This window comes from Aplidium turbinatum, chromosome 14 (assembly GCF_918807975.1).
Source record: "Aplidium turbinatum chromosome 14, kaAplTurb1.1, whole genome shotgun sequence".
Taxonomy (NCBI): Eukaryota; Metazoa; Chordata; class Ascidiacea; order Aplousobranchia; family Polyclinidae; genus Aplidium; species Aplidium turbinatum.
The window spans coordinates 16732007-16744581 of NC_137485.1; the positions used below are offsets into that span (position 1 = coordinate 16732007).

A 12575-nucleotide genomic window follows, 5' to 3' on the forward strand; every position below is an offset into this window, starting at 1 on the left:
ATAAATCATAGCGCACATGCAGACAAACAGTTTAAAATTGATCATTACCGAAAACTTATGCATGATGGCGGAAATTTTTAGTATGGCTTCTGGCTACTTTTACTAATTATCAGATGATGTATTGAAAGTTAAATTAGTATAAAAAAAGCTTAGCGAGCGATCGTCAAGATCTTTAGATGTGTGTGAACGTCTGAACGATCGTCCATGATTAGCAACAAGTTTACAGTTGTCTTTCCTGGACAATACAGCCAAAAGTATTGTTCAAATCGTCGGGTTGCCACTGTGATGGTTTGCACAAAAGCAACACAAAAAGTAACGACAAAAGTTATCAGCCTGGTAGTAGATCAATACAATGAATAGACTGTGACTTACCACACGTTTCACTGTAATATATGGGTCCGCTACTACTCGGTGAGTCCGATTCGGTGAGTCCCCTATTCGGTGAGAGCCTTTTTCGGAGAGTTCTCTATTTGGTGATTTTTTGAAATTTTTTTTGAAAATTATCGGGTACTGCAGCCTAATTATCATTGCCGCTTTTACATCGTTTTAACGTCGCTAAACGTTGAAATAATACCCCCCTAACCCTAAAACGGCAATGATAATTAGGCTACGGTACCCGATAATTTAAAAAAAAATTCAAAAAATCACCGAATAGGGAACTCACCAAATCGGACTCACCGAATCGGACTCACCGAATCGGACTCACCGAATCGGACTCACTGAAACGGGCCATTCTGGTAATATATATATACTGGGACAATTGCTCTCATTAACAATAATCGTTTTGTACACGATTGGTCAAAAAACTGATGGCAACAAATCATTGAGACAAGTGTTCCCCAGTGAATGAGTCAAAATTATCCACATTTGTAAACAATATTACACGGATATATCAGGGTTGATCGGTTCAAACCGGTTAAAACCTGGTTTAAACCGGGCAGTTTTGACCACCTATTACTGGTCAAAACCCCTTTAATGTATGAATCAAGTTGCTTTTCAATTGAATTAAAAATATTACCCTCCATGTTTAGTAATGATGTTCAACTATATTTTGTTTTGATCAACAATAACCTAAATGCTGGATTTGGAACAAAAAATATTCAATTTCTCTGTTTATTTTTGATATTTCAATCAGTTGGTTATTTTAATTATTGAGAAAATTCAAATTCTAAAAAAATAAGTTTCTGATGAACCAAAAAATGCTTGGTAGAACGATGAACCATTTGCACAGCCAACTGAAGTACAAGAATTTATTCCAACAAAATTTTTTTTATGAAAAACATTTGCCATCAATTTTGCCATAAAATTTGCGCAACATTTGCCCTCCCGTTGCGTAGCACATAAGACGTAGCACGACATGTAATTAAGGTAGTAGTCTTAACGCTGTTTGATGTCTTGTTTTTGGCGGCGCTGAAACAAGAGAAAAATCCAAGATAAATATAATCTTTCGTACGAATTTTACAGGCAACCATCTGTGGCTGCCTGGCAGGTCGGCATTGGCAGCCATTAATGAAAGTTCAGGCGCCATGGCTGCCAGCTATTTCGAGGCCTGCATATCAAAATGGTCACAACTCACAACTGCTTTTATATTTCCAGGTAGCCGACCATTCACTACATAAAAATATTTTTCTGGGTTTTGACCGGTTTAAACCTAGTTTTCACCGGTTAAATCCTGGTTTAAACCGCTTAGTGGTCAAAACCAGTTTTGACCACTTAGAGATCAACCCTGGGATATATGCCAGCTCGGTGACTTAGTGGATGAAGAGATTGCCTCTGAGTTTATAGACATGGGTTCAACACGCTGTCAGTTCACCGCAAAGACCTTATACTAAAAATAACATTAAATTTTATTCCCGATTAACACTCAGCATTGAGGAAAAGGAGTTAGTATTGTACTCGGTCTACATACGGCTGCACTGAAACTGTCTGTCCCATAAAGCACGGAGTGTAAGGCACATCTGATGGGTAACCAGCTAAATAAAGGCACACGGTACGTATTAGTAATACTATACCCAGAATACTGCTTTTAAAATAGATTCTGACTACAACAAAGAAACAAGTACAAAGCTTAAACTCACCTTTGTAATGTGTAGGTATACCAATTTACAGGTAAAAGAAAATGAGGAAAAAATAAAAATCCCAAACACCTTGACAACAGCACAAAGACAAGAATTATGATCACAATGACCGAGCGCTTGAAATAGGTTTTGAAATAATGTAAGGTTAAGTAAAAAATAACTGGAAATAGAGATAAACTCATGAAATTAAGGGAATCCAGCAAAGAGGACAGACATGTCTTTTGAACCAACACTACTCTATTGAGTATGACACAATCTTGAATGGGTTCTGAAATGTTGTAGATATTCTTTTTAATTCCAGCATATTTAATGTCTTCAGCAAACATTGCTTTTATGACCATGCACACAGTTTCAAACACACAGCAAATATATAACAACTTGATCAGCATGAGATGGCATGAATTGGAATTTTTTTCTTCATGCTCGGAAACTGCAGAAGAGAAATGCTCTTTCATAGAATATACATTATAACTACTTTTTACAGGTTTTCTTGGGCTGTCAGCAACAAAATTAACGGTGTTTCGATTTCGAAGTCCATCCTTTGACCAGTGCAGAACTGGTAAACAATTTTTTTCGTAACACGTCAAGCCGTTGTTGCAGTGTTCACTATTTGTTTTTGACACTACTGGTCCCATAAAATCATACTCAGGCTCTCTCGAAGCACAAACTTTGATTAAAGCTTTTTGCATAGTGGCAGCCACATTTGTTATTACAAAGATGCCAGTAAATAAAAAGAACGTTTGCAGAGCATAATCTTCCACATCAGCAGGCTGTGTAACATTCATATTCATTTTTTCCACATCATTCCAAATTAGAAAAATTGTTAATTCAGTGACACAAATTACATAATACAATTAAAATCTGCAAACAGTAATTTTAGACATGAAAGTGTTGTAAGTTAATGACTGGCTTGGCAGTGGATTAAGCTAAAAAAAAAGTCAAACATATCATGCACATAAACAAACTGAAATATGAAATTCAATGAAAAATCCTGTCAAAATTGACATCACTTTTAATTAAAAGTAGTAACAAGTAAAATAAAAGTAATTCGTATTTTTAAATATAATTTACTCTATTATATATATATACAGCTTTGCCATTAACATTTGGACCTTTTTAAAAAACATAATGCACTTCAACGGAAGGTAACTGAATCAGAAAGTAATAGTGACATGTTTTTGTAAGCTGAAACCAAATAGCTAACTGCTCTAGGCTGCTGCTGAGCTGAGTCGGAGTCTGCCTCGCTTTGTTCTGATTCAGTTCTGAGATCAGAACTGACGATGCACTAGCAAGTGCGAAATATATTTTCTGTTACATCTACTGACAACTGATCCCTGTTGCCTTAGCAATTGAGGTTTTAGCTTTCTGAAACCAAATAGTTACATTAAATTTCCATGGATTATATACAATTTATATTCCAACTTTTGCAAGAAAAATAATAATAGTGATAATACTAATAACTCATGCATTGTGCAATGTACATCATCTATGCAGTTGGTACTGACTTGTTAAAATAATGTTAGTGAAATGTTTATTTCTCTTTACCAAAACATCATTATGAAATGAATGCAAGTGATTTGAGTGAATTACAGTGAAAGCAAGACTGAACTGAATCAAGAAATTCTAATTTTTAACCCTAACTTCTGGTTTTAGGCTTGGAAACTTAACCATGAGATCCAGCAGATATCATACAGTTATCCACCTAGAAGCTAAACACTATCAGTAACAGTAATAATAATACACTTAAATCTGGGCAATGCCAATATACTTAAAATACAAGTAGATACTTGAAAGTGAAACTATCAATCAACAGTACCGTAGTAATAAAGCCTATGATGTCAACGGCTAAACGTCTCAAACAACTTGAACACTTTGTGAAAAAACATTTCAAAAAAGAAATTTCAATTCGGTGAAAACTATTCTAAGTAGGCTATCAATCAAATACGGGTACTGCTAAAATTGCTTTCAAACATTACACAAACCTGTTGTTATGATAAAACAGTTAATAATATTAAATTTGAACTCATTAACAATTGTCAGTATCTGATGGAGAGAAGATGATTACACCTATGTAGGTCAAAGGAATCAAGTGAATCGTCTTAAAGGGAAAATGTTAGGCAAAAGTGTGGTAATCACTACATTCTGAATACAACCAGTTCATTTTCAACAGCAGTGCAACAACAAACGCTTTTCCAAGACTCTTATAACCTTGCTACAAGACTCAAACAAATAAAAGTAACTAAGTCAAATATTATATTACCAGTGAGCCTTTTCACTAGCAATATTGCAAAACAAACACAGGCGGTCACTTTCCAGGTCATACACTACTTATTTGCAAAATCAACAGTTAAAATGGTGAGTAAATAAAAACTGCAGCTGCTGCAACAAGGCCCAACAAAGGTATCTTTTAAAAGTGAGCTATTCTTTAACTGTAAATGTAGTTGAAAGAACAACACTGGTACTTTGAAAAAATCTAATGTAACAAAAGGAAATATTTAGATAAAATATAGGCTACATATATTATTAGCTCATTATTACTTTATTGTTTATTATTATTATTGTTTATTATTTATTTATATTTAGTTTATTGACATTTATTAAGCTACATATATATACCGGTACACAATTAGCAATATGACATTTTGTGCAATTTCATTTGCAGGTGCCGTAGGAGTGTAGGTCTAATGCTAGTGATAGTAATACCTCTATTTAAATATTTATGAAAACAAATTTAAACCACAATGGAAGCAGTAAGCACCAAGCAGATATACAATATTGTTTTGAATGTTAATTGGTATTAGTGCAATAATGCCTAATCATAGCAATTGATTAACTATGCTGATTACATGTGGTTTATTCTAAGCCACTAAATTAATTTCATAGGAGTTAAAACAAAAATCAAACAGAAAAACTGCAAAAGAGTACCGGTATTAAGTTTTATGAAACACATGAACCCTGCTTTTAAAACTATGGTTTCTAACCAAGAAATGACAAATAAAAATGTGAGATTCAAAGCAATAACAAAGTGTACCTGTGGAGAACCTGCTATTTAGAACTATTGACTGTTATCAGCCGAAGGTAACCTAAAAAAAGTATTCCAAACATCTTATGTGGACTCAGTCTAGTTAATTTTTAACAGCACCATTTATCTGTGTTTTGCTTTTTAACGCAAATCAATTTTTCACTATAATTGGTAGGCTAGCCTATGTACTACAACTTAAGCAAATATAACTTTTAATGTTTATAAGCTTAAATGTTGAAAAATGTGAAAACACTTAGATAAGCAATTTTAACCTAGGCTCTGGTAGAATAAAATGAAAGTAATTATTTAGACAGTAGGACAAGTTGCAAAAACTTGGGCCTTGTGTATTGCGTCAAAATCGGAGCAAAAATCTGCTTCTTGGTTATTGCAGCTGGTGTCTTCCTTATTCATTTGATCAGGGCCTTAATGATTTCTTACAAGTTTATTCTCCCCTTTCACCAAATAGGCCAAAGCTGTTGCCTATAAGTCTTTTCTAAAGTTCTCCACTTTAAAGGATAGAAAACAAACTCAGACAAGCTTGGTTTTTGTTCAAAACTAGATTAACATTATTGCGACTTAAGCTTGTTATACAGTGCTGTGGCCTCAAGTTTATGTCAGGACAAACATGGTTGCAAAGGGTTCAATGAAGACAAGTAACGTTTTTACAAAAAAAACAAAGGAAACGAGGACAGTTTCTTCTTTAGGCTACCTACATGACTTCACATTAGCCCAACGATGTGCAGGAAGCAAAGCACTGCCGTTTACAAAAAAATAAGCCTACACACTTTCTGGATAAAAATCTCCACTGTATGATACACTGATAACTAGGCCTCACATCTCCACTGTATGATACACTGATAACTAGGCCTCACATCTCCACTGTATGATACACTGATAACTAGGCCTCACATTCAGTAGGCTACACATAACAACTTCAAGGGCACTCAGACAGGCTAATTCTCAATGTTGTTGCAAACATCCATAATACAAACTCTCTTGAGTCCAGTGGGCCTATCTGCTATCATTTCCTTGGCCTCAGGATTGCGAAGGACAGTTAATGCATGGAATAACAGCAAGAAAAGTAATTTCTTGTGAGTTCGTAGATCAGGTTTTAGATGAAAACAAAAACTTTTCTCTGGTTGGTTGGTTTTGAATCTTTACTCTCGGACTGACAAAGCCTTGAATCTCGATAGGTTATTCTTGGTTGTTTCGCATACGCACGGCAGAGGCTCTTCTTGGTTACAGAGACTGACTCATGACAGAATGAAGTTTCCGAATTCCGATTGTTGAAGTGTTGTTGCCGGAAATTTATTCCATCCATTAGGTGCCGCTGAATGGAGAACAGTCCTTAGAATGCGTTGCTCAAGCGCACACCCCGAGAGTCGAACCAGCGCTGCTTGATCTTGAAGCTTCTTCGTTCACGAAGACACGCGCGAACCAACTGAGCTATCGGGGCGAACTCTGCGGCTCTGCCTAACTTTTTCTCCAACAAATAATTTTTAAAAAACGTTGGTGTTCACCATTGGCGTAGCCAGGGGGGAGGGGGCAAAAGGGGCCATGGCCCCCCCAAATTTTCAAAGTTTGGATTCCGAAGTTGAGTCCTTTGTTGAAAATATAATATAATTTGTAGAAATTTATATCGTTTTCCAAGACATCTGGTTATTAACACCCCCAGGACTTGTTTTAGACACACGGAAAGACACCAATAAATTTTGCAAATCGTAAATCGCGCAAAGTTTACGCGATTTACGCTTCTTTTAACTAATCTGCGGAAGCACTTTCAGAATCGCTTACTCTTTTGGGCTTTTGTGCAGTTTTTGTGTTCTCAAATTTTAGCCGCAGTTTTTGCCCGTTCGTGTGTAAGAACTACCTTTAATAAATTAATAGTTGTTTATCTGCTAATAAATTTCATACAAATATTACCCTAAAAGTGTATTCAGAAAGCGCTAAAATTCATTATTTGAGTGTAATTTTGCAAAATTTTTCCGAGGAAGCATGCCCCCAGGCCCTCCTATAATACGCGTGCCTTCGGCAAGCATTAACCCCCACCACTTTTATTGCTTCCCTTGCTAAACCCACCAGGATACGCCACCGCACATCACGTGACAATGTCTCAAATCAAACACTTTGTCATTCTCTTCAAATCATCAAATATTTGCCCCCCCCTCCAATTTTTTTTCTGGCTACGCCACTGGTGTTCACTAAGTTACTCAGTTAATGAATTAAATTTACTAACCTATATTAAATTGCACGAACAAGTTTGCGGCATTATGAAGACGGACAGTTTTGTCTGATGCAAATAAATAAAAAATACCTAAGTTACTAATTATTCTATTCAAGGTCGGCGCGTTCATGAGGCTAACCAGGTAGCCGTGAGGCGCAGCCTTTTAAAGGATGTGTAATCGATCGGCTAATATTGCAGTCTGAGTCGCCACATTGTAAATGAACAAAAGCCGCCACAGCGCAAACTGTAGCATACAGTTCGCAGCAGGACCGTTGAGAAAATAATTTCTGCCTAGAAGGCCGACCAATTCGATTCGCCCGGACCCCGTTCATCCGCCATGCGAGCCCTTTTATGGTCTTTCCTTTTTCGTATTTATACTATTGGATCGCTACATAGGCACATTTGTCCGACTCAATGGCTCAGTTGATTAAGCGTCTGATTTCAGGAACAAAAACACTTCAAGATCAGGCGGCGCTGGTTCGACTCTTGGGATATGCCTTTTGAGCAATTCCAAGTAGGCTATAGGTGTAGGCTAGACTGTAGACCTACAGGAGCCGGAGTCTCAGTTTTCGATGGGGCCGATATAAGTGGCGCCGAAGTCTGAAATTCTTGGCAAAAATAGGAGCAAGATTGGAGCGTTACTACAGAGATAACTCTATCTCATCATATTATCATAAATTATCTCGGTGGTAACGATTGGAGCCGAAGTCTCTTTTTTACCAGTTGACATTTTTAACCACTAATTTTAACATAGGCCTACAAATATTTACGATTACCTACTTGCCACAGTTGTTATTTTTGTGTACTTCTGTGGTTTCATTTTCTCAGCAGTATTTTTTTATTTAATAATAGGTATGCTTTTCTTTTAATGGCAAGATAATTACCGGTAATAAGAACGATGCCATTACTGCTATAGGTCGGTATATAGGCTGCTAAGGAATAAAATACCTGGATTGTGGTTTATGTTTTGCGTTTCGAGTCCATATTTTTAAAGTATTTAGAGCAGGAATGGATATAGCCTATGGAGTCGCAGACTTTTTCTGCCCCTTTCTGACAAAAAGAAGTAGGCTATGGTTAGGCTAACCCACATTTTAGCGAAAATGAGTTTTTCTGGAAATTGGAACATTTAAATATGGAAAAAAATTTCTGTCAAAACAAAGACCTCTTAGCCTACATATGAAGCATCTCTTTCAGCAAAGTTTGTTCTTTCAGTTTAATGCTTTTGTATTGAGTAAAAATAAACGCGTTTCATCAATTTTCTCAGAACAGTGTTTTCGGGGTTGCTTCTTTTTATCAGAAAGGGGCAGTTTTGGAGTCAGAGGGGAGCAGAAATCCACAAAACCTGACTCCGGATACTTTTAATTCCATGGTCTGCTCTCTATTCAGCGACACCAAGTGGGTGGAATAATTCACACACAACAGCACTTCAATAATCGAAAGCTTCTCCCTGACAATCTCGGTGACCGGGTCTGCGTCAATGGTTCAAAGACTCTACTTTCTTCAAGCATGCGAAACTGCTAGGATTAAATTCTCATGAAAGCTTTATTTTCTTCGTTTTCGATCCTCGGAAAGTATTCGGACCTCTCAAATGATCTCGGCAAGAGCAGGGCCGATAAGATGGTTTAGGCCCGATAGCCTACCAAGTAAATCTTCGGGCCCCAAATGAAGACATATTTAAGAAACACGCACTGTATCCAAAGAATACGTGGTGGTTTCTAGAAGTTCCCAGGCTCCTTGTAAAGGTTACGGGCCCCTAAAATCATCTCAGGTTAAAAAGTTCCCTTTGGACCTCTCTGTCAACGCTACTGGTATGAGTTTGACAACACCCCCTGAATTTACTGATGCGCAGTTAGTAGGCTATTCGAGGTGTCTTGTGGTTGTGGCTAGCCTCGGCTATAATATATGAATTCAGTTTCCAGTAGGCTACATTAATTCATAGCTACAAATATTATCATCCCAAAGTCGTTACATTTTGAAATCTAAAATCTTTCATGGGTTGAAAACTTTCATTTAAAACTCACCGCAAGTTAGCCTACTTAGAATTATAAAGAGTAAGCCAAAGCGTGTTGCTGGCGCGAACATGTAGAGAAGTAGAGAACGATAAGTAAACACACGAATTTTTTCATTGCTTTCGCGAACATTTAGAGAACTATCATGTAAACTAAACGAATTTGGAACCAACAAAAAAAGAGGACAAAGCTATAAAAGGTTTAAAATATGCATCGATCAAGGCTTTGTCAGTTGGTCAGTCCGAGGATAAAGATTCAAAACCAACCAACCAAAATATGCATCGATAAAACAGTGTTTGGGAAACAGTATCTTAAAAATGCACATAGAAAGGAGCCTATAGTACATCAAATATAATTATTATTTACTAAAATCCTCTGCAGCCTTTTTCACCATAAAAGGGGGATCATCGGAAGCAGTAGCGTAGCCAGGAATTTTCAATGGGGGGTTTTGACGACCCAGCAGCGGGGGGTCTGGGGGCCTCCACCAGAAAAAATTTGAAAAATTACATTGAATTCGGTGCATTCTGAGAGCATTTTCAACAAAAATGTGGGTATGAACATTCCTGTAAAATGGTGCTGTCCGGTGAGAGAGAGAGAGAGAGAGAAACCTTTTATTTCGTCTGTTGCGACAATAGTACAGTACAATTATAAACAATACGAATAAAATAGTACCATAGCTATCTAAATACCACAACAGACAGTGCAAAAAAAAAAAAAAAAGAGGTGGCATAGCAAAAGGATAAGATCATGTTTTCTTCGGAATTTTTCGCAAATAAAGGTAAGTCTCTATGTTTTCTTGTTGCTAATTCCTGGCTGAGATGTTTGGTATTGGCAAAACTCGCTCTTTTAATGCAGTTTTGTTAAAAATTTGGCAATTTTTTTTAGACTGAAAGCATCATTCTCAAGCATAAAAAGACTGAACGCATCATTCTCAATATCGTGACGTCACACGCGTGCCAAAGGGGGGTTGTAACCCCCAAAACCCCCCCCTTGGCTACGCCACTGATCGGAAGGTCCTTATTCAAATAGAATCAAATAGAAAATTAGAAAGTATATTAATATTCAAATCGAAAGTATAGTATAAAATAGAAAGTAGGTTATCGGATACAAAGTATTAATTAAACTAAATTTTCTGCTAACACAAGTAGGTTATAGACAAGCCTCCACTGACCCCATGTGCAGTTCTAGCTTTGCAGGCTATTTGATTTTTTCTCTGCAATATGAATAGCTGAAGAAACACCGAAGAACTTTTAAATAAACAGAGTTACGCACCAATAATAAGCTTGGTCGTCATGGTCTGATTGGCACGCCTTTGTATTGCAACAAAAACTATCAAGTCAAATGTCTAGCTATCAAAGAAAATCTACAAAGAATGTGGTTTTCTGACTCTGGGCACTTGCTTGCTAATTGCAATTTTTGCATTGATAGGGGAGGGGAAGCATGCTGACAGGTTGTTGCAGTTAATTTTGACAGGATTTTTCTAGAAATCATAGGCGGCTCTGCTGCTGGTAGATCTGAGATCGATTCCAGGTTGGACAACAATAAATGAGACCATAACATTATTATTAGGTATAAAAGGTGAGGTCAATGGGTTTAACATGTTTTTTATTTTATATTTGTTCATCTGAATAACATAAATAAATAAACAAGTGAAAACATTTCAAACTTTTTCAATATCTATGTTATAGCAATTTAACGTATATACTGGTACGGAGGTACATACACAGGCTGATTTTAAGCCATTCGCGCCCAATGGTCTGCAACGTCTAGTGATAAAATGATCTCTGGCTCAAGCCATATTTTTCATCTTTAGCTCCGGGCTGGAGGTGATAGTGGTTCCGGAGCCTAAGGTGTTTGTACAAGCTGTATTACCGTATGTGTGCTTATGGTCAGGTTCATAACTTTGAATGAATCTTTTTTTTTGTGTCATTCTGGTACTGCAGTAATGCTAGAGTAGGCTACACATGTTACCTGTAACATTGGTCAACTCGTTGCACCTAAAATAAAAAATGGAATTGTCAGATTTTTTTTTCAAAAAGGTGTAACCTACGGTAGTAGTAGGCTTACAACCAACACAAAATATTTAGCAGTACATCATGTTGCAAATTTGCAACATTGAGCTATAAAGCAAGGTTGCTAGATTGAAATTACCAAAAAAGCCAAACTTCCTAAAACTCCAGCCAAAATGAAAATAAAAAAGCCAAATTATTTTTTAGAAAAAGTGAACTCAGTCATGTTCGGAAACTTAAATAATTTATTGGTAAAGCTTTCGCCTACGCAAACCTGGACTAACAACAAATAAATGTCGAACATGCGCATAAAAACAACAATAAAACAATGAAAACTATTAATACTACAAAAAGTGCTCAATGCTAAGCAAAAAAGCAAAGCAGAGCGAATTAAATCAAAATATAGTTATTACTATCTGAATCCTTAACAGCCTGTTTCACCTCAAACGGATCATCAGAAGGGTCTTATTCAAATGAATAACGCAAATTATTCAAATGAATAAGACCCTTCTGATGATCCGTTTGAGGTGAAACAGGCTGTTAAGAATTCAGATAGTAATAACTATATTTTGATTTAAAAACAGCAATATATTTTTCTGTTCATTGTATTTTGTGTGAAAAGCATTGCCAGATTAAGCAGCTTCACTCACGGAAGCCATGACATATTTTTCTGTTCAATATAACATTGTGTGTGAAAAGCATTGCCCTACCTGCCAAGCTGATATAATTTGCAGACTGTATTGAACAGATTCATCTTGTAACAGGTTTGTGGTCTAAAATGTACCTTGACTGCAAGGACCAACCAGTGGGTAAATATAACCGTTTTGTTAGCGAAACACCATATTTTAAAATTGAGATATGATATATACTGTAATAATAATAATAATAATAATGTATTCTGGTCCAGTACACATGGTACTACAGAGAAAAACATTAACATACTCGCAGATAACAATTGATAAGAAAACATAAATAAATAAAAATAAGAAAATTTTGAAGAGAAAACAAAAATCACAAGGAACAAAAAAGATAAGACACAATCATAAATAGTTTTCGACACGTCGCTTAAATGTCGCAATAGACATACTATTGACTACAGCATATGGTAAATTATTCCAAGTATCGACTACTCTATTGGCAAAGGAAAATTTACGGCAGTTCAGTTGAGCAAACTGTTTATGCAATTTAAAATTATGGCCTCTGGTTGAATTAGAGTTAAAAAGGAAATATTTG

The 12575-nt window shown here is 36.3% G+C and overlaps 1 protein-coding gene across 1 annotated transcript in view; it reads right to left on the bottom strand.

The window, feature by feature from the left end:
- The window catches only part of LOC145783410 (cGMP-inhibited 3',5'-cyclic phosphodiesterase 3A-like), a 40127-nt gene extending 37214 nt beyond the window's left edge, over positions 1-2913 (bottom strand). Inside the window, exon 1 of the mRNA XM_082595277.1 lies at positions 2079-2913. Within this exon, the coding sequence (XP_082451403.1) occupies positions 2079-2869 (791 nt within the window). The 5' untranslated portion in view covers positions 2870-2913. The remainder of the gene's footprint in view (positions 1-2078) is intronic.
- Between the last annotated feature and the right edge of the window lie 9662 nt (positions 2914-12575).